Source organism: Leuresthes tenuis, unplaced genomic scaffold (assembly GCF_036924035.1).
Source record: "Leuresthes tenuis unplaced genomic scaffold, fLeuTen1.0.hap1 SCAF_7, whole genome shotgun sequence".
In the NCBI taxonomy this organism is placed as follows: Eukaryota; Metazoa; Chordata; class Actinopteri; order Atheriniformes; family Atherinopsidae; genus Leuresthes; species Leuresthes tenuis.
The window spans coordinates 24,205,284-24,233,188 of NW_027325361.1; the positions used below are offsets into that span (position 1 = coordinate 24,205,284).

Genomic DNA, 27,905 nt, shown 5'->3' on the forward strand with positions numbered 1-27,905 from the left:
TCAGCATGCAAAGATAGCCTCTGCTCTGCTGACACCCTTACTAACATTGGAGATAATAAAGTCAGTTGCATTCTTGCCTGTATGGCTTCTTAAGCAGTACACAACAAGGAACTACTCACTTCAACGCTCATCTCCTCTGCATAAGCCCCAGAGTACTCTGAGCCGTCATGCAGAAAAGCTCCATACGGTCCAACTGAGCCTGCAACCAAGGGACATGTCTGCCCTTTGGGAAAGAAACAGACAAAAATCGTCACAGTTCACGGATACAATGTCAGCTGAGCTTGGGTTAAAGAAATATCAAAGAATTTATACTTTGTTACCAGAGTCAAATCTCTTCACCATCTCTTTGGCCAGATGAACTCCAGACATCAGCAGCTCTCTGGCACGTTCAGAGCTGACGTCCAGGTGGCTGATGAATCCCGGGATACTCGCCTGATATGTGGCTGTTGTGATAATATCAGCACCATTGAGGAGAAACCTGTTGATATACGGTAGCACTCATGATGAAGTGCGATCACACTAATGTTGACCAGAATTCCTTTGCACTGAGGACTCAGTCGTTAACTCAGTAAGTTATCCATCAAGACAAAAAAAAAAAAAGAGGCTAAAACTGTTATTTAAGAAACCAAAATCTGAACTTTTACATAAAAAAACAACAACAAAGTTCAGACTAATCTTCGTAGGTGTATCATTTTCACAAACCTACCTGTAATGAGCATCTTTTATGGCCTGGGGATCAGTGTGCAAAAGCCTGGCGCTCCACAAAGGATCTCCCTGTGTAGACACACACACACACACACACACACACACACACACACACACACACACACACACAAAGAAACACATTTTTACTCTGATAGTGAAATACTGATACTAATTAATGTCTCATAAAATCTGATCCTATATGAAATATCCTCTGACACATTTTATATGCAAGTTGTGCAACAATATCACACGGTGGAAAAAACGCCTCAAGCATGATGAATATTTATCAACCGAGCTTCACAGATTATTTACCAGCTAGTAAACTGTAATGACTTGGGTGAAACAGCTGAACTGAGGAAGGTAACAGTCTGTCAGCACAGGGGCGTGGCTCCATCTAGTGGATGCATTTACATCATACAGGAACAACATCAACTACAGAAACATGAATCTTGGTGCACAAAAAAAACCAATCACCCAATAAAAACAATATTTTCCGTCAATGTCAGTACTCAGACGTATTAATAGTATGTAGGAGGGTTGGGAGACCCTGTGCCACAGGCCCACTGTCTCATGATCTGCTAAAAGCATTTAAAGTAAGTACATATACATCTCATTTAATTGTGCTTTGATTGTTTTCATTTTTAGAGGCAGATTATTTTTACTCCATTTGTCAGCTGTAGCCAGTAATTTCATTAAATACGTGTGATCATGTGTGTTTTAAAAGAGCAGTAAACTGATAAACTAATGGCGTGCGGCAAAGTTCAGAATCAAGTTGAAGTATGTGATTATGTTTCACCTGCAGTTTGGCTCCATGCGCTTCCAGTTCAGTTGCCAGCCCTCCATCCAAGATCAACGGCCCATTATCACGTATGAAATGTCTCAGATGAGCAGAAGAACCCATGGAGACCCGCTGTTTTTAAGAGGTAGTTAGGTCAAGTCCAAGATTTATGTATAATTTCGTGAGGGTGATGAAACGTATACTACTTATAGATAGAAGACGCTTAACTTTGTTGTTGTTCCGGGTGAGAAAGAGAGAGAGAGGGGGGGGGGGGGGGGGGGGGGGTCGTCAATGGTTGCATTTAAGGCCATCCGAATCTTTGAAAATAACAGGCTGATTCCGACCCTCTCAATACCACCAGCCCCCCACTAGATGGCGTTTAACACAATGAGTGCACCAGAGCCAGAAGAAATGCAGTGTTATTAAACATTTTCTTTGCTCATATGTTGAAACCTCACTTGAATAAGATTAACAGCAACAAAGTTATATCTCTCTGATATATAATTATTCTCGTAACAGGTGGCAGCATTCACATATTTAAATTTATGTAAAACGGCACATCTGGCATGTAAGACTAATATACATCGTGTGATACATTTTCTATTACCGTTTAAGTTCTAAGTAGCACAAATTAAACTTAAAACGTTATACGTTATTCAAGCACGTTATTGGTTTGTTTGCGGTAGATGTACTGAGCAAAATGTATTGCTGTTACTTCCAATATCAGTGAACGCACCTCAGTTTGCAACGACAGTTACTATGGAAACGGAGCACAGCCGGAGATAGCTAACGTCTAATAACAATCTACAACACTCGGTCATGTATAGTTAGTTAATTTATTTAAATGGTAAGTTAAGGTTCCCCTTTGTAACAGCAGTGGTGTGAGGACGCTTTATGGTGCAGAACTTTGGTTGGAGCTCGAACGAACCAAACAGGCAATTGTTTGCTAACGTTAGCTTAGCAACCTCAATATACCACACTTTTATACTCAGATGCTAATCAAGGCTGAACTGCATAGTAAGACTTATATTTATATTGCCATTTTAGGGGTACAAATAAAGTCACATTTAGCATTAATCTGACTGCTAATTCTTGTAACCTGCTAATATGTTGAGTAGAATCTGAGTTAAACCGTTTGCTAATGCTAACAGCTCAGTGCTTGCTAAATTAATGTCTCACGTGTTAGTAAAACTGGCATTAAGGGTAATAGCTAATTGTTTTAAACTAATCTGATCGGGACAGCTGTATCTATGTCTTCTATCTGTGTTTAATCATTCTCGGTACTGATTGTAGGTATTGAGGATTTTGTTTTGAGTTGAGTTTGGGTTACTGTTTAGCTGGGCAACATTTTATGTTAAATAGAAATTTGAAAAGAAATCCTGGCCATGTGAATACAGTTGGTGTCTTGTTGAAAGAGGGTACACTTAAACAGCATTGTCTAATAAGAAAATAAAAAATGAAGGGCTAAAGTTAGACATTGTGTAAATTGATAGTTCAATCAACTTGACTAGTTTTACCATGTGGCCTTCTCCCCCCAAGTTGCTAGTTTTGTCTGTTTTTATTCATTTACTTGTATTTTTTGGTCATTAAAGGATCCTCTAGTCTTACTTGTCTGTATTTACATTGGGAATGAAGGGTTAAACATTTTTAGAAAGTGCAATCTTTAGCAAAAAAAGTTTTTTCTTTCACACTGCATCATTAGCATCCCACATGATGAACACAAGCGCTCCACCTGTATGTGTGTTTATGTAATCCACTGGAAAACGATACTATTAAAAAATGTCCACGTGATTTAATGTGGAACTCCCATGGTGACCATTGACAGATATTTGCCAAACAGCCCGTGTTTCTATGTGGCAACATTGCAGTAGTTATAATCACAGCAAACAAGCCAAGGTCACTTTGTTTCTTGCTTACTACAACAATACCAGAATATGCTTGCTAATTTATGCTTGCTAACTGTTCTCTTTTACTATCTTTTTACTATTGGAGTATTGGGTATATGGTGCTGCACTGCTGCTGGAGCCTTAATTTCCCTGCGGGAACCTCTTGAGGGATCAATTAAGTTCTATCTATCTATCTTCTATCAAGCTTCAGTAGGAGTTATGTTGGGGAAACCTGTAACTTTCGGTTTGTAAGAAGAAACCAGACTAAATAAATATTGAAAACCTCCCTCCCATCGTCTGCCATGGGATTAAACTCTACAATGGTGTTTCTGAATGAATGTTATCACTTAAAAACTCGCTTGAGTTATTTGATCGAACACAGTGCACAACAGCTTTAAACAGGTTTGTTTTTGACAAATCTTTACATTTCTACATCTTTACATGAAAACATTAGTCTGAGAAGAGTCAGTTGTTAATGTAAAAAGTACCTCGTGGGCAACATTATGATACCCTGATTTCATTGTTAAAGCTCAGTATTTTATTTCATTGCATTTATGTGAATTCATCTTTTCCTTGACTTTCTCAGGAGGATCGCTACGCTTTTCTTGCTGAGTGGTACGACCCCACTGCAGCTCTCCTTCGGCGCTACCAGCTATTCTTCTACCCTAAAGATGGCTCGGTGGAGATGGTACCCATTTCCTTCTGCACTTACATTTCATGTGAACTTCAGCTTATTTGGGCATGGCTGCTTCAGTTAAATTGATCAGATAGTTTTGACCTAGAATCAGAATATTTAAGACTTTTAAGGAGAAACATTTGAATGTGTTCTGTTTGTTTGTTTTTTTGATTTGCAGTTTGACGTGAAGAATCAGCGGATATTTTTGAGGAGGACCAAATATGATGACATCCATCAAGAGGACTTGTTTGTGGGGAATCGGGTGAATGTGTTCTCACGGCAGCTAAATCTGATAGATTATGGAGATCAGTTCACGGCAAACAAATTGGGCAGTAAAAAAGAAAGGTATGAATGGTTGGGCTGTGCAGTAAGTCTTTCTTATCCTCTCTAGTTACTTCACATACCTCACAGCTTTGAGCATTATATGCAAGATTAATGACCTTGTAAACAATCCACTTAACTGGAACTTGCTCACAGTTATACACTTCTTCATATTATACTTGCTTTTCGGTATTGTAAAGATTATTGTAAAAGTGTTACTTGATTTTGATATTTTTGTCATTGTGACTGTGTAATCATTTAAAGAGCAGTCTATTTGGATTTATAAATATTATAGGTTATTGTTTTTAAGCAGTACGATTTGTCAACAAAAGTCTCATGTGGTTGACTTTTGATGCATTATATTTTTTTTGCCTTTTATCTATGTGGCTGTTTTTCAGAATTTCTATAATCTTTTACTGATTTACTGACTGATTGAACCTGATTGGAGAAAAAAAATGTAATAAAAATAGCCTTTTTGCTATTTATTATTTGAAAAAAATGGTCAAATCTCCAGCTTCATTACTCTACGGTATTCAAACCCAATTTTACACACTTACATATGCTGTAGATGTGAATATGAAGTGGTGAAGTAGCATTTCTCCTATTAATCTAGCCATGACGCTAATATTAAAGCATGTTTTTAAGAAAATGTAGCAAATTTTGTCTGTTTAATCTCGAGTGTTCCTACTAGCACAGTGACCTTGAGAGTTGTGGAGTGGAAGAAGTTTAGAAACACCAAGACTGTTGTCCGGCCAAATCTAGGAACAAATGGATTTGATCAGGGATGTCACAACAGACTGTGAGCATCTCAGCAGTGCGCTGTCAAGCAGGCCGTCACAGTGCAGCCCCTGGAAAGAAGCCAGGGCTTCAAAAAGGCATGGCAGCCAATGAGGAGTTTGTAAAATGGCTTTTAAAGGACTCTGATTGTATGAGAACAGATGTTACTGTACTGAAAGTTGATGGTGGCAGCGTCCTTGCAGGAGAGAATGACCATTTAGCAGTAAGAACAGGGAGAGGGGTCAGAGTTCAGGGAAGATCGCCAAATAAAGAGAGGTCTTTGAGGGGAAAAAGCAGCTCTAGAGCAAAGTGAGCTGAGCCTGGGGTGACAGTTCTTTCAGAACCATGGCGCTCTGAAGAAAACAGCAAAGACAATCCTGGGATGGCCTTGGGGCAGGTCTCAGATCGAGTGGCCCAGCACAAGACTTCCATTGTAGAATTAAAACCAAATCCACGTGTACAGACTTTGTAGATATTTACCCAACAACACTTGAAACTGTGCGATCTTACGTTGACCATTCACTTCTTTTTTATCCTGTTTTTCCAGAACTCTTGCTTTGATAAAGCCAGATGTGGTTACCAAGATCGGAGATGTCTTTGAATTGATATACTCCTCCAACCTGAAAGTGACCAAAGCAAAAATGACAAAGCTTACATGGTAAGGTTACCTTCAGTAGTGTCTAATGATAATTCTACAATGATACTGTGTTCATGTATCAAACTCTTGTCAAAGAGGGAGACGTGGCCTGATTGTTGCCAATATCCTCATTAGAACAGATGGACAGCCCTGCTCTCTCACACATTGGGAACATATGGCATGCCAAGGGGCAGACGGAGTTGGCATTTAATTAACTGTTTTATCAGGTGCTTAGTCACGGTGCAATCATATTATTAAACTGCTTGTTTCCTCAGATAGAACAATGAGTGCAGCTTTAATTGTAACACCTGCTGGCACCAAGCTGAGTGAACTTTGAATCCAGGACGTTTACTCTTTTAACTGTTTTTCCACCATAAAAATAATCTTTGGATAATCAACTTAAACCAGCTAGAATCGTAATAGAGAGATAGTACAATACAAAAGTATTCACAGCCTCTGGCTTTTTTCCTCTTGTTGCCTTAAAGCCTGGCATTAGAATGGATATTTGTTTCATTTGATGACTACAACATACCTGTTTGGGGTAAAAGTTTGATTGGGAAACAAAACATATGGCACAAAAATGGAAAAGAAGCAGCTAAATAGCAGCATGTGTAAGTATTCACCCACTCTCCGATGTCAGGTAGTCCCGTATATGTCAAAGTATATATGTCAAAGTTTGGCTCATATAGCTGGTGTACAAAATATTTTTAGGCGATAAAACAGATTGTACAGTTAACCTGAGGTCTGGGCTTGAATAAGGGTAATACCAAGTTGTTGTCATGCTGACAGCTGAACCTCCTTCCCAGTCAATTATCTTGACTGGAACAGATTTCCCAAATAATCTGCCTGTTTTTAGCTCCATCCATCATTCCTTTTATTCTAAATAATTTCTCAGCCCCTTCTGCTCCAAATGTCCCCACTGCATGATGCTTCCACCACCATGCTTACCAGTGGGGATGAAGTTCTTAAAGGCAGAGAGAGGTGTTGGGTGTGCTACACACTTTGTTTCCCTTAAAGACCAGAAAGGGAATAACTAGTGAAGATAACTTCTTCTGGCAAAAAAGAGAAACATTTGTTTTTATTGAAGGAAATGCTCTTTTCTTCTTGTTTTGGCCACTGTAACATAAAGCCCAGCTTTGTGGAGTGCACAGCTTGAAGTGCTCCTATAGACACACTCCAGACTCAACGGTGGAGCTTCGCAGCCTCTTCAGGTTGACCTTTGGCCTCCCCGACATCTCTCTGCTTAATGTCCTTCTTGCCCACTCGAGGAATTTTTGCCCTTTTTTCTCATTTGCCCTTTTTTGGTAGGTAGGTTTGTTGTGGTCTCTCCTTCTTTACAGTTTCTACTTATGATTTTATTTGTGCTCCATATTTTTTATATTTTTTAATGACCCAGCCGTAATCCGTACTTCTCCTGAACGTTGCCTCAGACCTGTTTGCTACTCGCTTAGCGGTGAAGCAAACTTGGGCCTTTCCTGATAAGTGTAATTATACTAAGATCACGTCACACTTTGATTGACCCCAAAGTGACTTAGTTGAGCTACTTATGTCTTCTCAGGGTAATGAACAGCTCAAGAGAGGAGAAAAATACTAACATTTAATTTCACTTTAATTTCACATTTCATGTCTGCTCATTGGGGAAAATATAAACATATCAAAAACATATCCATTTAAATTTCAGTTGTGATGCAACGAAATGGAAAAAAGTTAAATTAGGCTGAAATTGAAGTGCAGAATTCTTTTGGGGATACACAATTTACCCCCAAAACTGTGAGGATGTGAAATTAGTGGCCTTGTTAGTAATGGTATAATGTTGTCTGATTTTATTTCCCAAACAGTTTAGAACACAGAATTATCACTGACTGCTCTTAATGTCACTAATGTGGTGCATAGAGTTCTTTGGAGGCATAAAATCATGTGGTCACTGATTAACTTTGGTTTATGGTTTTGTTACATTACAGGAGCCAAGCGGCAGACTTTTATGTGGAACATCAGTCAAAGCCTTTCTTCAAGTGAGTGCCTGTGTAAATGATTTGCCAGATCTCAGCTGAGAAGGTTTCTGATAGCCAGCAACCATGATTACAGAAGCTGTGATAATGATTCCAGTGACATTTAAACACATTTAGTGCTGTTTTTTCCATTCAAATCAGTGGGTTACTCTGGTGTCGCTCCATTTTGCAGTAACCTGGTGCAGTTTTTGTCCTCGGGCCCAGTGGTTGCCATGGAGCTCATGGGTGACGAGGCCATGTCTATCTGGAGGAGGCTCCTGGGACCCGCCGACTCCGCTGTGGCGCGGAAGGAGGCCCCACAGAGTGTACGCGCCCAGTTTGGAACAGATGGCATCAAAAATGTTGGCCATGGCTCTGACTCACTCGCAGCAGCAGCAAGAGTGAGGATGTTGAGCTAAAACTCTTAACTTTATTCATGCTCACGTGTGCTTTTGCAGCCAATGCTTCGCATTTCCAGAATTGATTATGCCCACTCTTGTTTGTTTTGTTAGGAGCTTGAATTCTTTTTTCCTTCCACAATTGGCCATGGTCCCTCCAACACAGCCATCTATACAGACTGCACATGTTGCATCATCAAACCTCATGCCATATCAGAAGGTAAGGAGGACCTGTGTTCATGTTTGCTGAGTAATCTATATGATCACCATGCAGCTGCGCTGACTTGTGTGACCCATTCCACGTATGGCTGCTCACATCCTTGTGGCACACAAAGGCACTACATGGTCGCTGACTCTCTCCTTGGATTTTTCCAAATCCCTGCCTTGATCCCTGTTCATAGAGCATGCCGCAGGAGCTCTGACCTGTGAAATGTGAAATTATCCGAGCAGAGCTGAAGTAAGCACACAGAAAGTTGTTGACCGAGGACTGGCCCGCCCCGGGCATGCATAAACGATGCATACACACATGAGTAAACAGGAGTTGTCTGTCCTCTGCCACAGCTGTGATGTGATGTATGAGCTGATGCACGTTTAGACCGCTGGTTTATATTCCAGTCATTTCCATTTTACCTCTGCAGGGTCACCTTTGCTCTGAGCTTGCACTTTGACTTGCTCTCTTCTTACTTTTTTCATTGAGCAGTTTTTGTTCTGTTAGTGATCAGAGTTCAGATCACCAAATAAATCTGACTTCCTTTTTCTCTGATTCTCCTTTTTCTTCCCGTGTAAAACTGAGCATCTTTGTCACAGAGCAGGACCCAAATAATTGTTTTATGTTTCTTATTTGATCTTGAGTGCTCATCCTCATTGATCATTTGTTTGTTATCTGACACGACCCTAGCACCAGACCCTTTTTTCCCTTTGGCTCTTCCAACCTTCCAACGCCACTATTTGGACAAAATTCCAGTTTCCCCAGTACTTTAATTTATGATCAAATACTTTCAAAACTAATGGCATTCCCATCAGCTGGGGTTGAGCTGATTGCACACTCATACCAAGCTAAACCAAGGTGAATGTTGTCATTATAACTCAACTTCTCATTAAAACTTAATCTTTTCATTCTGTTCAGGGTCTTTTTTTTTCTCGCTCTGATGAGACAGCCATTTTAAGCTATGACATTAATAAAGCCTGCATTCTATGTATCTGTGTGCCAGCACCATGATTCTGTGCATGCTGCTCACTGGCGTGACATTCTTACCACGCCCAAATGGACTAGAGCCATCTCTGATCTTATTTCTGTGGTCACAGTTGTGATTTTCCTGCTCTGACACGTCAAAATATTTGGAGCGAGAGAGGTCTATGGGAGGTTGTTTTTTTTTTCATTGTGTGTAAACGGAACGCTGAGAAACTGTTTAGCAGTGAGCTCCAGTGATAATGACCTCAGTCATAGTGCACGCATGCTTCAGTGAATTCTGTTCCGGACTGGACACAGTGATAGTGTTGTAATTAAAAGCTGCGCTACTGTGTGAGGTTTGTCAAAAGTATGTTACTGTAAACAACAATAGAAGACATTCAGTTCACTTTGGTTTAAGCATGTGTATTCAGCAATGAAAGTACCTAAAACTTGCCTTTCTTGTGTTGTGTTGACCTGGCTCTCCTTTTGCTTTAGTCTTCACGGTATTCTGTTAGTTCTACAGTTTTTATGTGAAAGGAGTTTGGGTTTACACAATGTGACGCAGTTAAACCAGAGATTTCTGTTTGTTCACTGAGGTCTGGCTGCTCAGCAGGTATTTGCTGACATAATTACAAGTAAGCTGTGGCGTTTACAGTGGAAGTGGCAGCTCTTTTGCTCACTAAGCCGAGTATTTTGTCCTCTTATATTGAGGTTGTGAGGAAGTGGCAGCAGTTCAGAGGGCTCAATGTGCTTGATCAAATCTCTCTGTACGTTTGTCCATAGTTTGTTTACATCTGCTGGACATTTTTCAGTCATTTTTAATCAGAATGACTTTCTTACAGAAAGTTTTGCTGGCCTACAGGTGGAGTAGCAGTGGTGAAAAGTTGCTCAAAGATAGCCCTTTCACTGTTTTAATGCGACCACACCATGTTTACCTTTCAGACTAGTGGTGGTATATTTGGTCTGAGCCAGGAATAGTAACTCAGGCTGAATGATTTGTCCAGCTGAGGACAAATAGTACCAAAGCGCCGGCTCTGATTTCCCTCAAGGATCACTTAAGTCGCTAATTTACGCGACAGCTACGTCTGCAGGACACAGCCTATCACAGTGGTGATAAAGGAAGTTGCCACTGAAAATTCACTCAGACATGACCAGAATAGAGAAGCTTCTGTTGCCAGGCACCCAGAATAGGATCTCCTAGCAACAGCACCAGCTGCTTTGGGGAGCTGCTTTGAGTGTGATCCAAGGCAGGCTGCTGGCTGCCGCCTGGGGAGGGCACAGAGGACTCGGGAGGTGGTGTATTACCTAATACACATAACTGGACCGTGACGGAACCGTGGAGAAATTCGTCGACACTTGCAGCCCTCACCTGGTCCAAAGAGAGAGTCACGACTGCACACGGCAACGTTTAGAATTTATGGAAAAATGTCCTGTCTAAGGAGTACATGGCTACTTTTTATCAGGATGACAGACTGAGATTGTGAGACCGGCGCCTTCATTCAATTATGTGTCTGACCTTCAAAGTCACCAGAACACGTTTGTCATTGCAGCTGCACTATTTTTCTTTTTTTATATAATAATGCACGTCCACAGTGACATGTCGTACATCTCAGTGTCTCACTTTCTAAAAGGTTGACTGGACAAAAATAAAGTCACCTTTACACACGGCACATTGGTGAGACAATCTCGCTCTGTCCAAATAAGACACAGAGGTCGCCGCAGTGAAACACAACCCTGATGTCTGAATAGGAGCGCATTCAGTTTTTATCCCATAACTACAGTCCATTCACATGTGTTTGCTTTCTTTCAGTTAAATCTAATGTAACAATTCTCCAGAGCTTTATTGGATCTGGACCACACTCAACAGTTTACTGCAGCATTAAAATACTTTACTCGTAAATCTGTGTAAACTTGGAGAAAAGATCGTAAAAGCTGGGAGACATGAACATCTCTGATGTGTTTACAGGCTCGACGGGGAAGATTCTCAACTCCATATCTGCAGCTGGATTTGAAGTCTCAGCTCTTCAGATGGTAAAAGTTTTCCAAATAATCCTCCTTTTCTTCCTCTTGTGCAAAGACAAGCCTCACATGTAAATGGAATGCACATATATCTTGGCTGTACACGTGTTTTTATGTAATACATGCGCTGTATTGGCTTCCTCTGATCCGCCCCCAAACCTCTTAATTGAACTTTGAGCGCCAGTGATGCAAACAGTGACCCTTCACACTCCATTCATTGTGCCCCATCAGACGTGAGGCTGGAGGGCAAAATAAATCAATCAGCTCCATCAATGTGGCCCCACTGTGGTGCATTAGTAGCAATACATTTTTAAAAAAAACTGAATGTTTGTAATCGAGTTTGTTTCATTTATGCTCTTGATGATACCTTATTTTAAATAGTATTTCTAAAAGATTTGTGTAAACCGAGCTGTACATTGTGTGAGGTACTTCTATCACCCTCATTTCTATCATTTTGTGCGCTTTTTTTTAAAGGAATATGCACTTCTTTTCCTCCAGTCTCTTCATTTCAATTGACATTTTTATCCTTTTTTTGCACTCTGATATCAACTTTTGACAGTTCAATGTTGACCGAGCAAATGCAGAAGAATTCTTTGAGGTCTACAAAGGCGTTGTTGCAGAGTATCCTGTGAGTATAAACACCACACTGTTGTGCCATCATAGCTAATCCCTGCGTCACAGTTCTGTTACTTGCTACTTTTTTATGATTCATACACAAAGTTGACAAGATCTTGCCAAGAAACAAAAGATATCTCAGAAAAACAGCTGTTCATTATCTGTAAAATGTACTCATGTGAGTTTTTTGGGGGGGAGTGGTTGTCATTATCGCTCATTGTGAATTTTACAGAATATGGTGACTGAGCTGTGCTCTGGACCCTGTATGGCCCTCGAGATCCATGGCACAGACACACCCAAGACCTTCAGGGAATTCTGTGGGCCTGCTGATCCAGTGAGTATTTCTTATTTCCTCATTATATTCTACCCCAGCGGCCTGCTCAAGATGTAGAATGTCAAAAGTGAGTTCTGATGCTGTGAAGTTCAATATTTTGTATACAGTGCAAATAATCATCTGTCCATCAGCCTCCTCTTGAAGAGTTTGCGTACACACACCTACTCCTCCACACATGCTGGTATTTATAAAGGAAGACTTGTAACTCGAGCATTCGTCAAACCACTCGTACACATGTTTGTTTAGCGACGCAGCTCTGATATGAGGTGGAAACGGAAGAAGAGGGGACATGATTCACCGTAAAACAAAAACAGACAATTTCGAGGAGTTTGCTCAGTGAGACATCAGTTTTTCTTCTTTCTTCTGTCCTATTTGTCTTCGGGTCATCAGTTTTAACAATACACTCTTATTTACAGTAATTGTGGGCGCTGTACAAGCTGTTTGTCATCCTTTGCAGATAAAACGGGAGGTGTCTGTCTTCTGCCGTAGCCCTGATAAGATGTGTGAGCTGATTACAGTTCCGACCGTTTCTTTTTTACCCCTGCAGGGTCCTTTGCTCTGAACCTACAGAGCCGATCTGTTGTTCCTTCCTTTATTGACAGTTTTTGTTCTGTCAGTGACTACAGAGCTGAGATCCCCAAATAAAACCGTTGTGGCACAAACTTGATATGCAAATGACACATTAGGGAAGTGGATGATGGAGATATATACAAATGGCTTTATTCATCTGTAGAAGACAAATGTGCCCATAGTTTTAGTCATGAAACTCACACAGTTTTACAGATCTGGTCCTTCATAATAACTTCATAGAGGCACACACACTCTTGGCTTTGAGTATGCAACAGTCCTTTATCAAAGCTCTGGTGTTGTTTAGCTGTACTTTTACACAGTCAAGTTTTTATAATATTTACTTTTAAGGTTAAGACAATTCTGCTGCTACCAAGGATTGCTTGTTTATTCTTTACTACACCAACAGCAGTGTTAAGTTTTTATCGTCCTTATCGGAGCTATTTGAGCCAGTTATGTGGGGCTTCTTTTGTGCTGTAGCCTTGCATACTTGTATGCCGGGCTAAATCCTCGAAGCAAAGCTTTTATTCTAAAATCTGGGACACATCTGCTTAAAAGCGGTTCAAGCTGGAAGCCAGGCCAGTGGGCGAAGGAAAGGCTCCGTGTTTGTCATTTGAAATGAGCTCATTACCTGCTTTCACACTCTTTGAGGTTCAAAGCTGAGCACTAGAAAAGTGAAAAACAGCTAAATCTTAATTCAGACTATGTCAACTTATGAGGAGTTATATTTTAGTCATATATCCTGCGTAGTGGGTTGTGGAAATGATGGCTGAAACAGACAAAAGACAAAGACAGAAGGGAAATAATGGTGTGTGTGCATGTGTGTGTGTGTGCGTGTGCATGTGTGTGTGTGCGTGAAGGAACATTTGTGCACATTTGTATGTTCCTGTGAAGAGTGGAACCGGAGCTGCAGGGCTGTGCAGGTGCGTGATGTGAAATCTAATGATAGGATGCCGTGCTTGGGTACCTTAAAAGTGAGAGACTTCATACCTGCGCAGTTTCTCCCTCTGACACAGCAGCTGCCTATGACTCAGCCATGAAGGATGTTAAAAATATCAAAGCTTCAGCTTGGTCTGTCATGTCATTTTCTCTGCTTCTATTTTTTCTGTTAATTTATGCATAGACAGTCGACATTTTACCATCAGTCCTCCCGATGTAGGCACAGAGCACAGATTATTATTAGCTGATGATTTCCAAGTCACATCACGATGCTACACTGCTCATCGATTCCAGAGTCCTGGCCTTTCGGTTTTTCCTCACTTACTACATCCACATCTGCATTCGGTTTTGTTTTCTTACTTGTAGCACTCTAAAGAACCCATGTAAGCGAATTGCATGATCTTTCAGATCCTCTTAATAGCATTCTTATTTTTTTGTAGAAAAATTAAGAAGTGAGTGTCAAAGCCAGTTTCTTATTTCCAACTTACTTAACTTACTTCCAACGTTTTTGTTCTTCCCCCAAAAATTTAAAATATATATAAATAATCCTCCAACAAGGGGCACCAAAGTTGGAAATGTGCACTGTTTTCATCTAAATTGGTGCTCAGATATTTAGCATTTATTTGCTGGAAAAGTACACATGTCCACAACCTATATTTAAAGAAAGCTACATAGAAAACAAAGAAGCAGCTACTGTATGAAGAAGGAGAACAGAAGTCACTGAACTCGTGTGACCTGTGCTGTACGTCTCTATTGTATTACTTGATATATGTTCAGACAACTCTAAGTAGACAAATTCTTCAGCAGCTCACATTTCTTGTCAGCATTCTTACCCCACTCGGGACTCTGTCACCTCTTTTGATTGCTTCAGACTTTACTCACCAACTGGGAGGTTAAGCAGTTTCATCACTCCATGACCTCAGACTCACCTCAGTTTTATCTGATAAATCAAATAAACATTTGCAATCTTACTCCTCAGTAAAGTTCAGTCGTTTGCTACTCAGTAGCAGCAGAAAGTCACAGCAGCACTGAGGTGTCTGAGGGAGGAAAATGTTGTTGGCTAGCTCAGCATGCAGGATGCGAACAGATCAGGCGGCCCGCAGCGGGTGCGTGGCTTTGTGTTTTTCAGTTTGGGCAGGTACCAAAGTACAGGGCATTTTCTTGTTGAATGCAGTGTATGTGTGTAAAAGTATTCCAAATGTCATTATCAGGCTGATGGGTAGAAACACTAACTCCACAACCCCAGACAGTATGAAATGGTCAGAACGTCTACGAACAGTTCAGGTTCATCTGTTTTTGGTAAGAACAGATTATTGATTCAATCAAGCTGGCGCATCTATAAACAGCACAGGTCTAATGTGAATGAGCTCAACTGTAGAGCTGAATTGATGCGCTGACTGTCCTCAAACTCCAGTTTATCATGGAAGTGCTGAGGGAAGATCAATTAAACCGAGTGTTTCTTTACTGGAGAGAGTAAAGACATTAATATATACAGAGCAGGGCGAACAACGCCTTTAACCAGGCGTCACATATCTTGAAATAAAGGACCTGCATGCATTCACACCTCCACACCCTCAGCTGCCTTTCCCTGCACTCACTCAGTCATGAGTGCGCTCTGTCTCGTGATGTGTCCTGATATCAGAGTGGACAGACACAGCGCTCCTCTGTTAGCCAGGCCAGAGCCCGCCTGCACTCCCTTCCACAGCTTCACTTTCTAAAGCTAAGCGCCCCCCCCACACTTCAAATGAGGCACGGCTGCCCTCTGCTACATATAACATGTACAGGGTACCCACCACGATCAAACAGGCATGAAGTCCCTGCTACAAGAGGACAAGATTTTATTATATCCATGAAAACTGCTTTTCCTATTGATCTTTCTACCCGTAATGGGTTTTTTTTGGGGGGGGGGACACCAGAGACAGCTGGTGTCCGCTGTGCTAAATTTACTGCAGTGTAGTACCGGTAAAGAGATGAGCATTGTTACTACATGTTGGCATTGTTCACTGTCAATTTCTGCTTAATGTACGTTTCAGCAACAAACTCAGCTTCAGGTTGTTTTTTTTAATTGGTGAGTGAAAATAAAAGAGGTGAGGTACTAACAGGCTGCAGTGTTGGTTATAACTGTGGCAAAAACATCATTTAATGACATCATTTAAGGGTTTTGTATTGTAGCTCTTTTATTTTTACTCCAAAGACACCCTCACAAACTTTCATGTTATAATTTTATACTATACACTGTATAGGTTTTTTTCTAAAGGCCTAAAAGCTCTGAGAAGTGCTGTAATGGCTCCGTAGTCTGTGTGCATGTACAGGACATCTGTCACCGACTAGAAAAGAACACAGTGGTAATACTTCATGGGTTCAGCTCGTGCTCACCTCAGCGGGGGGGACACTCAGCAGCGCGTGAAGGATCAGACATTTCTGGGCGGTCATGTGACCATCAGGTCACTCTGCTCCGGCCATTACTGTCCATAAAAGCCAGCAGTCATTATAGGAACATGGGTCCTTAATGCTGTGAGACTCATTAAAATCAAATTAAACGCTGACAGCAAGTCACTGATGGGTTGCTAATGCTATTACAGAGAGCACTGCCTTGTTAAGAATTTCTAAGCAAATTTCTAATTCCTTCATCTTCTTTGAGACTCACTAAAAATGAGGCTGCTTGGACAGGTCTGAAGATGTGTGTAACATGCCGATATTTTATTGTCCTGACAGTAAACTGTCATATTTAGGGTCCTAATATGATCTAACTGGCTGTTCAGGGTTTTTTTTTCATGAATATTTTCTTGTATAGACTTATTGAACCAGCTAGTTAGATAATGGCTTCTTGAATAGCCAAAATCGGATTTTGTGCTCATCAGGACAGATTTTTTGTTGCCTGAGTGTGAGATAGGCGCAGAGCCAAGTTTGGGCCTGTATACCTTACGTTGTTGCTTCTCTGTAGACTCCAGAAATGTAAATAGATATCATGGGGAAGCAGACCACAGCAGCTCTGTTTGCTTAACTTGTTACCGCCCCAGTGGAAGAATTCTTTTTTAAATGCAAGGCTGTAGTTGTGTCTTAGTTCTACAGTCATACACACCATCTTCCCTCGTCTCTGTGTTTCAGTAGAAAGGACTTGTTCAACATTTATTAGCCGTCCATGTGCTTGAACTGAAGTCACAGCCAGTGACATTTGTTTTTTCAGTCACCATTTTATGAACGCTCAGAAAGCCCGCTGCCAACAGCGCTTTTGGGGTGTTTACTACAGACCAACACAAAAACATATATATTATATTTTACCTGTAAAGAGATATCTCTTTATATGTAAATGTTTAAAAAAGAGCCATAAACTTGGTTTTAAGGTCATGCAAGCAGATTTGGAGGGCTGGCCAAAAGCTGAACTTGAAGTTGCTAAATGGCAGCTCTCATGCTCATAGTTAATACCAAGGCAGCTCAGTCCATTTATTTAGTCTATGGCTGAGCTGAGCTCGACAGGAATGTGATTAGTTGAAAAGGTATTTGGTCTTGATCCAACTCACATTTGAGTTTGTAAGCTATAATAATCACATACTTCATGTTACTTGACTTTTTCTTTGTCTTTATTTCAGTTTTGTGAAGCCCAATGTTGTTTTTGTCTTTTTAGGAGAGGGCTGGTTCATCTGTGACCTTGAGCCTTGTTCCTGCCTTTTGTGTGTGCTCTCCTGTACCACCAGAGTACAGGAAATGTTCCCCTGCCACAAGACGCAGATTCTTAATGTGACATAATCCTACATGTTACCCATGCGTTTCTGTCACAGCCGCATGATTCACTTCCCCCGGTTTGACCATGTTTCCCAACATTTCAGCGGCTTTCGAGTAAACAGTCCTCTTGGTGAATTAATTATTCACATGCTGCCCCTCCCCTGATGGCATACCCTGTGGGAGGGTTGCATTTCCTGGAGGCTTACAGGGCAACAGAGCCCAGCTTTGACCTTGGGAGTGTCTGATGCTAAAAGGAAATAGTTGCTCAAGATAAATGCTCTGCCTGGGCAGAAGTACCTGCTGTTTGAGAGCAACAGAAAAGGCCGAACACAAGAGCTGAATAAATAAACTGTTGAGGAAAATGTTTCCGTTCATACTTAGAAAAGTGGAGTAATGAGCCCATTTTTAAAGCTTCGGAAATTCCATTTCATTTTGTTAAACATGTCTCCAGTTCCAGCTGATGTGTTTTATCTTTAAATGAAATCAGGGAAATGCAAGTCTGAAGTAATAAGAATCTGACTCCCCTTTACCATTATTGGAAAGCCTGCTGGGTGTGATTTTTTTTTCCCCACTTCTTCTACAGGATCACATGTTCAGTTGCTGAGTAATCACTGTTTTAGTAACACGAGAGTGCAGGATGTTCAAACCATCGCTGTATCAGCCACACAACAGAAAGTGTGTCACCTCGTTGCCTTTAGCTCCCTGCTGTAAATGTTGGGTCTGAATGCCAATAAAATGATTTGCCCTCATTTTTAAAATCAGCAAAGATATCACTCTCAAGATGTTTTCATTCAACAGGAAATCGCACGGCATCTTCGTCCAAACACACTGCGTGCCCTTTATGGCAAAGACAAAGTGAGAAACGCAGTCCACTGCACGGACCTCCCTGAAGACGGCGTTCTGGAGGTGGGTGACACACTGTCCTCTCCAAGCACTAGACTACACCCACGTTGTTTCATCTGCGTGGCTCCTCTCACACTACAAATAAGTTTCCTCTTTGTCCTACGGTCCATGCATAAACAATTACCTTGCATTTAGCCAAGAACAAAACCCCCTCGACTCTGTGAAGCCATGTCTTTAGACGAGTCTCATGACTCCGCTCTGTGGGCCGGGGCAAGCTCAGATCACTGGTTTTGAGGAGAACAAGAATGGCAGAGGAATTTGAAACAAAACCATTGTTTTACAGGGAGTGGGTCTGACCCATCGAACGTCATTGTTCAGGAAAACTCCTGATCTGTAGCCGGGACAAATGCCCCCTTGTTAGAAATTAGCCTCCAACTGACTGAGCTGCCATTTTTCACCAAGACTGGAACATACAGTAATGATCAAGAAAGCGCACGTGTAGCGGAGAGTTTATGCTGGTATTTTACAGCGTCACTACTTCTAACATGAGGGAGCAGTTTGACACATGACACAAATTACTTTAGATGCTGTGACAAATTTCCTTTAAATTCCTTTTCCAGGTGCAGTATTTCTTCAAGATCTTGGATGGATGAAAGCAAAGGAGGAAACGAGTCCCCATTTAAAGACGTCACCATTGTCTCATTTATCTGTTTATTGTTTCAGCCTTATGCAGATTAAATAAAGTGACAAGAGCAGACTCCTGACATGTGTTTTGATCTTCAACATTGAATTGAGTATTTTCACACCAACTAAACATCTTATTACACGGGATACTGCATTGCCTCTGATATTCTCTAATGTTTTGACCAGCGACTTTGGTTTTGGATTCATACATTACACTTTGAAAAAAGAAAAAAAAAGAAAAAAAAATGTACAACTGCATAAATATAAAATTCTTCCACCATGAAAATGGCAAAAACATTCAATAGTAAGTTGCATCACGTAACGTGACGTCTCCAGCAAAAACAGATTTCAAAGCACTGAGTTGCCACTGTTTCCATGGAGGTGACAGTCTTCTAGGCTGGACCCACAAAGCTCTACACTACGACTTAAGAATGAACAGATGTAAGAGTATCAAACAGAAATGTCAAACCATATCTAACAGCTAAGATGAACAAAATGTGTAAAAATGTGTTCTTCCGCAGTCAACTTGAACAAAGAACACACGCAAAACAAAAAAAAGAACCCAACAACAACAAACAAAATAAAAAGATTCCATGGAGCACAGTCATTTACTCGCACACGGGCCTTAAAGGTTCAGAGTACCATGCTAGTATTTCAGTTAGTCAGAGCACATTGACAAACACTCCACGCACTCGCATAAACTGGAGCGCGCACGCGCACACACCTTGGACCACTAAAGCTGACATAAGACAAAGGAGATTACAACAGGACTACAGCTATGGACACTCCAGAAATATATAGAAACCACATGATGATAAAATACCTTGGGGACAGAAACACAACTCGCTACACATAGTAGTGGAATTGCTGCTTTACAGTAATAGATGAACATCCCATGGCTCAAGGAATATTTTCATTTACAGTAGAATAAATATTTGCTATTGCTACTCTTGTATTTTACATTCTAACTCGACAGAAAACACAGAAAAGCTAGTGTAAAGCACACGGATTAAGTGTAGGTCCTGTATATTATGAATGTTCAAAGACTAGTGGTGTTTATCTGAACTCTTGAATTCTTTCTACTCTTAGTTTGTTTTCAAATAGAGTGCTCATCGTGGCTGAGGTCACGAGTTTATGTTGAATTTAATGTCAAAGCGTCCCTGATAACGGTCTTTCTCACTGTAGCCGATGTTATCCCCAAATACTTTGCATTCGATACGGACATCCTGGCCCAAGGTGACGTTGACAAACTGAATGGCCACCAGAGGCTGCAGGTACTGGGGCTGCAGCCCTTTGCCATAGTAAGGGTAGTACTGCAGAGGAAAGCCTCCACCAAAACCAAAGTACTTGATCTCGCTGATCTTCCCTTCATCTTCCTCTCTCTGAAACACATAAATGTGGCATGCAATCAAACCATTTTCACTCACGTCCAACAGTGACTTTGTGGCCAGATAGTGCTGGATGAGACCTACCTTTATTTTGCAGAAAATGGGGATCAGGTTGTCATACGATTTGCCTTGCAGAGTTTCTGGGAGTGACTGATTGTTGGAGGGAGCCTGCAGACAAAGAAATTTATCGATGAACAAAATCGGGATCCAAACCAAATAAAAACCGCCAAATAACTTCTTTGTGTCCCCACAAACAAAACTGCATGTGCAGCAGGAACCAGAAAGATTTATCTTTATGGTTGAGGTTTGATAAGGAATTTGGGTGTGTTACGCTTGTTGTGGCAAACTGTAGGACTGCCTACAGACTTCTAGTCAACACTTCTAATTCGACTCCTTTGAAACAAATTATTTTGTTGAGACAACTGATTCAGTTTACCAAATAAAGCCTCTCTATTTTTAGACATTACAGTGGTTCCCACAGGTTTGAGTCTAAACAAATCCCCCCCCAGTTGCTCTTTACAGTAAAGGCTGCTTGTTTATAGTAGCTCCTCTCATTAAAACTAATTTTATGATTTGTGCTCATACAGATTGATGTACCTGTACCTTAACAAATTAAGTTAACAATGGCTACATATCTTTTTTTTTTCTTTTTTTTTTTTAAACCACAGCAGTTCCAGTGCTGGCTCACGGCTGGTTCTGGAGCGAATTCAAAGTATGTTCTATTAAGAACTGGTTTAGACTTTCCACAGAGAGCCACCAGAGCTGTGTCACTTTAAATGTGTTCAAACCCATCTGTAGTTTAGACCACAGTGCAGGGAGACGAGTTTATCTACACAGATCAGTGTTTGGTCCCTGCAAGCTGTTTTACACAACCATCTGTGTTTGAACACTTTGCAACGTGGACTGGAGATGCCATGGAATTCATGCACGCCGTTTCCAGTGGAATCTATGAAGAGGAATTGCTGCGTCGCTGGTGGTATTGAATGTTTGTAAGCCAAGCTGCGAGCACCGTTTATGAATTCAGTTGAATATAAAAGCCAACTGCAGCGCATTGGGCAAACACGACTAACTAATTTAAAACATGTAACTTGAAGAAACTAATGTTACCATCAAAAATGTATTTACCATGTCCCCAGTTCCACAGGTTCCATGTAAGAAAACTCTCGCAGCTAACATTAGGTGTGTTTAGCTTGTAGCTAAGGAGGCTCCAGCATGGAACTCATGGCAGAACAAGGCAGCTGTTCATCCTTACTAGCTGTGCCTAAACCAGCTGCTAAAGCAGCTTCAAGGTATTGTGTTACATCGTGATGGAGACCAGTACCAGGAAGGAAATCTACACTTTAGGTAGTTCAGGGTTTTCTGTGTGTGGTTTTATTTTTAAATGGTTTAATCTCCTGTGCACTCTTAGCACGTGCAGTAAACTCACCCTTGGTCTGAAGTTGACAATCCTGTTGAGCTTGACGATGATGCACGGCTTCCCGCTTGCGAAGCCGTAATCTTTGTCAGTCAAACCGGAGCAGCTATCGAGCCAGGCTCTGTTGAATTTGCAAGCGTTCTTCTGTCCCTGCGTCCCGTCCAGGCTGCCGCGGTCCTTGTATGGGAGGGGAGACTCTGCAAATGGAAGCACAAAACAACACATTGGACCTGGACGTGAAAGTGGAGACTATATACATCCTCTTTTGTTTGGTTTGTGACAGTTTTGACAGATTCTACTTGCCTCCACAGGCTTCATATTTCATCTCCTTAGTCTGACGCGCGTCATCATAATTCTTAAGCAGAGAGTCCATGCTGTCGACATACTTCTTAAATGATGCCGGATCACTCAATATGAAAGAAATTTCAGATTTCACTGAGATGGGGGTATGAGACAGGCCTGAAAGAGAAAATTTTAAAAAAAGTTTAGAAAGGGAGGGGAAATGTGAGGATTAAATGCAACAAGTCAAACACGCACACTATGAAGAACAGGTTTGGTTTTTTCCGTATTTGTAGAAAACAAAATAAAAATTCTCACAGAAACAACCCTACATGTCATGAGAGCCATTGTGAGTCTCATCTATTATCTTAAGACAATGTAGGATCTTGGGGATTTCCTCAGATGGTCTCTGCCAGCTCTTCGTGGTAATTTTCCACAGTCCATGTGCACAAGGCTTCAGCCAGGCGCGGCATGGGGAGAATTAGATGGGTTTTAAGAGCAATGAAAGGGAGCGTGACATTTGTGAACCCTTAACCATTCTACAGTTGGATTCATTTATTTGTTTTCATATATTTGAGCAAGTCTCTAACTGTTGCAGCAACAGAGGCTGAGAAATAACATTTAAATTACCCTGAAGGCTTGTGAAAGTTCACCAATACCCTGCCCCCACCCATCCACTCTCACGTGTGTCTCTCTCACAATGGAAACTTTTAGCCCCAGAGTGGGAGGCGGGCTTGTGCTCTGAAAGTGAAGAAGAAAAAAAGAAAAAACTACTGCTTCCTTGATCGTGCCTCCGCTGGGAAGTTGCTTCAGCTCAAAGCTCCCCACACTTTCTGTGCAGCATCGCTAATCTCCGATTGTCAACAGTCGTGGACGGAGCGGCAGGCACATGAAGCCAGTCATCTACAATGGCTGCTAAAAATACCGCCGAGGCTGGAGCATGTGCTGCGCAAACAAGTAATGGCAGTGTGCGACGAGGACTGGCGCTTCAGAACCTGCCTCAGAGCTCGCAGGGAATTTTCAAACGCTCGTAAAGTGACTGCAGCGCGGTTTCATGATGTCGAGTGTGTTCTCACAAGATAACAGATTAGACTTTTTGGGAGGGGTGGGGGACAAAGAAAAAAAAAAAAAGCAGCTCTGTGGCCTCCCGGCTGTGAAAAACTCTTTTTGTTTCCAAACTCAATCATTTTATTCCAAACCACGCACACCAAACTCTGGCCACACATGCACATCTAAACATGTCAGCTGTGACTCACAGCACACATGAATTGTTTTAGTTCCCCTGCAGCCTGAGGGGGGAACTATTGACTGGCTGAGAGGAGTGAAGGACAAAATGGCTGAACCTATTTGAGGTCAGAAAGACTCCTGATCGAGAAGCTGCTTAAAGGCACACCCCAACTGTCATTTTCAGCTACATAAACAGACATTTCTCATCGGTGGGAGAATGAGCTGATCACACACCCACTGCCACATCAGACCACTCATACAGCCAGGAGGGTGAGGGAGAGGAGGGTTCATTTACTTACCTGGGGGAGCGACTCTGTCCTGATAGGTGGGTTTGTAGTCGCTTAACGTGAGCAGCATTGCCTGAATGGTCCCGATGAAGATTCCAGCCAAGCATCCGTAGAAGATCACATAGAACAAGGTGATTTTAACTGGAGGGGAGAAAAATCAGTTCCACTCATCAAGTAAAATGACAGAACTGCAAAAATAAATCAATAACTAAAAAAAATAGACTGATTTCTAAGCTACTGTTTAGTGATCAGTAATAAAAACAAATAAAATTTTAGTTTCCGTGAAAAGAAAATCCGTTTTTAGTTTAGGAAAAGTTGCTCAAACGTTTAGAGACATCAACTCAGACTGGAAATAAAGATTAACAGTTTCATCCTAATAAAAAAAAAAAAAAAAAAACTGAACTTTATGAGGAAATGTGTCACATGATGTGCAAACTGTTGAGCAAAACCTCTCCACAGGCCACTTAAGTTTGCTCTCTCAAAAGTTCCAAACCAAAATCGTGGGGCGGACGAGATGCTCTACGAACTCTGGGTGATGCCGTCTTTCTCTCATTGTGGAAACTGTTTCAATTAAACTATGCTACCCCCCCCCCCATTCAACATTTGCCCCAATTACGCAACAACTCGAGCGCTTCCAGTGCCACAGGATGAGTCACTCCTTTTCAGGCACCAAAGCCACCTCTCACGCAGACACCCCCCCTTTCCACTGTCATTTCCAACAGGTTTAAAAAATGCTGTCCTTGTGTAATGAAACAAACTGCTACTTATTCACACTTGGATTGTACATGGACTCTTATTCGCATTCTTTGCTTGCCCAGTTGCATTTAAGGTCACTGTAGGAGTCATACCTCGGAGTTTCAGCATGTACTCACACTGAGCTGCATGTGAGATGAAAGAAATTGAGTTTTCATTTAATTTAATTTGCAATCCAATCTACTTGAGATGCTTGAGATGTGTGGAAATGTTTTGGAGTTGATGTCATACATTAAAAGCATCTGCTGAAAGAAAAAAATAAATAAAAGAGGGTTTGCATGAAAGCTATGAGAAAGAAATGAGATCCGACCACATCCATTAAAAAGGTAGAGCCAGTAATGTTACTCTCTTCTTTTTATAGTAATACTTTTATCTAATTTTCTATGCTCCTCTTGGACTAATATGAATATTTTATGTGTCGATCCGAGATTGATTCCAAGATCAAACTAAGGTCTATTTCAAAACAAAAAAATGCTGAAAACTTGGGCTTATCACTCTTTAAAACCTCTTCCACTACCAAAATCACCAACAAACAATTACAGTGTTGGTATCTGTTTGGCAACAACTCGTTTCTAATTATGCAATCTCAGCTAGATCAGTGCCCCCCCTCTCTATCACGGGGTTGCTGTTGTTTTGGGGCCTTCCGAAGATGTCTTCCGAGAATTCTCTCCCAGGTTCATGTCCAGATCAACCTTTGTAAAACCAGTTTGGCTAGTTGACACACTCAACGCCCCACCAGTCTTATTTCATGTGTGTAGGCCGGAGCCAGAGGTCTGCCTGAGATTCAGCTGTGGCACTGGCTCTCGCCTGCCCATGTCCTCCGTGAGATCGATATCATTTTACTGTTAAACAACACTGAAACTTGTACGCGGCGATTCCAAAAGATGCAAGCAAGAATGAGAAGGCAGTGAGCCATTTTCCATTGATCACGTCAGTGTGGCTCTGTGATGCACCTGTCAGAACAAAACTACGGACAGACTCTTCAGACTGACACTTGTGGGATTAGAATAACGCGAGGCGGTTTCCTTACAGTGTGCCAGCTAACAAATGGAAATGTTGCAGTCAGCACTGGTAACGTGACATTCAGGCAAACATGCATGTCACTCTTAGGAGAAGTCATATCTTCCTTTTCTGCAGTCATGTGACTATTTGTTTTACTTTTACTAACACTGCTAAGCATATTAAAATCAGACTGGGGCCTCTGAGAGCATTACAGCACGACTACAGGAACAGCCAATCACCTGGACATCACTTTTCCGTTTGTTCATGCGACTTATTTGAGTATCAACAGGTCAGAGGTGTAAACAGCAAAGAGAATGGCTTGGTGGTGGTGACTGGCAGTTTGAATGGAGAGCACCTCCCCCACCACACCGCTGCAGCATGTTGTGAAGGGACCTTCCCCATAAATTTACGTTTAACCAAGATGTGGGAGCAGGCTAAAGGCTGGAAGAGTTCTATAGTCTCTGTAAAATAGTCGAAAAACACGTCGAAGAGATTACATTAGCGCCCTGTCAGACAGGGCAACAATTTCTCGACGCTGACATGTTGAAAACTACAGTAAGGTTCATTTGAAACGCAGTAGTCTGATACATACAAAGCAATGAACCGGTTTTTTTTTTTGTTGCTGCGTAGACGAGCCCTGGCAGTTTAAGCTACTCAAGGACACAGACATACCTGTTGCTTTCAGAGCTTACTTTTACTTAGTGCGACATGACTCTCCCTCACAACAAAGGGCAACAGGGCGACAGTAATAGATGCTCACTAAGTATAACGACAGGCTTAGTAACATTAGAGCCATTTTGACATGTGGTGATTAAAATTCTCCACCGGAAAGTAGCTGCTGTAAGTTCGCCATTAAGCACCACGCGCCAGCAGTAACGGTGATCCTGCGCCTTCATAGCTGTGATTTTATTTTTCTAACCGTCATGGAATTGGCTTTTCTCGGAAATTCGCAGTTTGCATGAAGGTTTTATTAAACTTTGACGTATGAGTGCACTAATCTGGCGAAGACACGCCAGCAAATATCTCCCGTCTTTCAATGATATACGAAAGAACGAAAAAAAAAAAGTGGGAGACATAGAGAGGGGGTGGCCCATGAGACATGTGAGTCGTGATCCGCTCCAGCACAACACCGTGTTCCAAGGCGGTGTCTGAACGACGCCGGGTTTGGTTCACACCGTAGTTGGAAGGAGGAGGGGGGCGCTTTCTAATTGGTAAAACGGTTTAGGGAGCTTAATTGGCACCGTGTAACGGCTGGTAGTTATCCTATCAAATATACACCCACTGCTGACCGTATTAGGCGAGCATCCCCCCCCCCCCCGCCTTAAAGTATTGCGAACAGTGGTAAAACGATTAGAACGATTGGAAGGCTCAAATTAAAAAGATGGCAAAGCGATGGACACAACAATCTAGCCCAACTTTCACCATCTGATTCAGTTAAGTCCTGGCCTACCACAGGCTGTCCTTCAAGATGACCTTTTCATAAAGGCCAATAATTAATGACTGTCACGATATGGGCAACGCCTTGGTAATCATTGGCTAGTAAAATGGATATCAACTACATCTATTTGAATCTGGTCAAAATCATCTAGGCTAATGTTAAAGATTAAAAGCGAGCTCAAAATGGTACCGTGTCATTCATTTACAGCACGAGCTGATTGCTGTTTTAATCTGGTCAATTAGCTTCATCATTTTTTTTTTTGTCTACATTCGACCTGTGGCGTTTCTACCTGGCCAACTTTGTGCGTGGAGCTCGTTTCGAGTTTCACAGTTGAGGTTATTCTGATTTAGCAGACCAACTTTTACATACAGTCTCCATTGAAAACCGAAGTCACGACTCAGCATGTCAAAGCCATTGAGCTCTAACAGGTGCTGTCTGTGTGTACAATCAGGAAATAGAGAGAAAAAAAATGGTTTCCACTATCCTTCAGCTAGACGTGCTGTATCACTGAATGCATCACACTGTTCTGTCAACTGTTAACAAGAACTAGCTTGTTAGTTCATTCTAGTTAAGGAAATGGGAGTACTTACACCAACTGCCCCCAGTTCGTCCAAGAAACTCTCTCTTCTCTGAATTCCACACAAATTTCCCCCATCCGCCGTCACTGTCTTTATTTCCCGACATATTAACTCCACGGTAATGTCCCCCCCGTTTCGGTTGGTGCGGTTAACGGTTTGTCGGGTTTTTTTTACAAAGCTAAGACTGTTGACTGTCCCTTACAGGAAACGCAAAAGGACAGTCTCGTACCCGACTCCGTCAATTGTACCACTCACAATTTATCTCACAGGCAGAGCAGCTCCGCCTGCGAACTCCTGCAATAAGTTACCACCGAAGAGGGAGGGCTGAACCCAGCAAATCACAAGCATCCGCTGCTTTTTGCGTAACAGGCAAACGGGAGGAGGGGGCACTAGTTTCAGGCAGGCAGACACACTTGTCAACGAATAGAGGTGTTTCAGAGGTCGCGGGGTCTGCGTGAAATATACAACGTTTGGTTCT

At 41.7% G+C, this 27,905-nt stretch overlaps 3 protein-coding genes across 3 annotated transcripts in view; 1 reads left to right on the forward strand and 2 right to left on the reverse strand.

The window, feature by feature from the left end:
• Positions 1-27,905, reverse strand: part of LOC140312312 (uncharacterized) — a 177,824-nt gene that overhangs the window by 2,703 nt on the left and 147,216 nt on the right. The window contains exons 2-5 of the mRNA XM_072390090.1: positions 1,502-1,664; positions 707-774; positions 321-478; positions 120-223 (exon numbers count right to left, since the gene is read on the reverse strand). Of these exons, the coding sequence (XP_072246191.1) occupies positions 120-223; positions 321-478; positions 707-774; positions 1,502-1,606 (435 nt within the window). The 5' untranslated portion in view covers positions 1,607-1,664. The remainder of the gene's footprint in view (positions 1-119; positions 224-320; positions 479-706; positions 775-1,501; positions 1,665-27,905) is intronic.
• On the forward strand, positions 2,223-19,622 carry nme7 (NME/NM23 family member 7). Its single transcript, XM_072390089.1, has 12 exons — positions 2,223-2,330; positions 3,956-4,057; positions 4,224-4,390; positions 5,691-5,801; positions 7,742-7,792; positions 7,962-8,169; positions 8,281-8,386; positions 11,304-11,368; positions 11,916-11,984; positions 12,204-12,305; positions 18,333-18,440; positions 18,998-19,622. The coding sequence occupies exons 1-12, from the start codon at positions 2,328-2,330 to the stop codon at positions 19,028-19,030; spliced, it is 1,125 nt and encodes a 374-aa protein (XP_072246190.1). The 5' UTR covers positions 2,223-2,327; the 3' UTR covers positions 19,031-19,622.
• On the reverse strand, positions 19,072-27,713 carry atp1b1a (ATPase Na+/K+ transporting subunit beta 1a). Its single transcript, XM_072390091.1, has 6 exons — positions 27,440-27,713; positions 23,669-23,797; positions 22,167-22,322; positions 21,876-22,060; positions 20,534-20,617; positions 19,072-20,443 (listed from the first exon to the last, which is right to left on the reverse strand). The coding sequence occupies exons 1-6, from the start codon at positions 27,531-27,533 to the stop codon at positions 20,186-20,188; spliced, it is 906 nt and encodes a 301-aa protein (XP_072246192.1). The 5' UTR covers positions 27,534-27,713; the 3' UTR covers positions 19,072-20,185.

What these genes read in the sequence shown, in the direction of transcription:
- nme7 (XM_072390089.1), top strand. An exon ending in CAGTCAAAGCCTTTCTTCAA is followed by an intron (nt 7,793 to 7,961) that starts GTGAGTGCCTGT and finishes TCCATTTTGCAG; the next exon opens with TAACCTGGTGCAGTTTTTGT. An exon ending in CTGAAGACGGCGTTCTGGAG is followed by an intron (nt 18,441 to 18,997) that starts GTGGGTGACACA and finishes TTCCTTTTCCAG; the next exon opens with GTGCAGTATTTCTTCAAGAT.
- atp1b1a (XM_072390091.1), bottom strand. Translation starts at nt 27,533, where the DNA reads ATGTCGGGAAATAAAGACAGTGACGGCGGATGGGGGAAATTTGTGTGG. An exon ending in GGACAGAGTCGCTCCCCCAG is followed by an intron (nt 22,323 to 23,668) that starts GTAAGTAAATGA and finishes TTTCTCTTTCAG; the next exon opens with GCCTGTCTCATACCCCCATC. An exon ending in GAAATATGAAGCCTGTGGAG is followed by an intron (nt 22,061 to 22,166) that starts GCAAGTAGAATC and finishes TTCCATTTGCAG; the next exon opens with AGTCTCCCCTCCCATACAAG.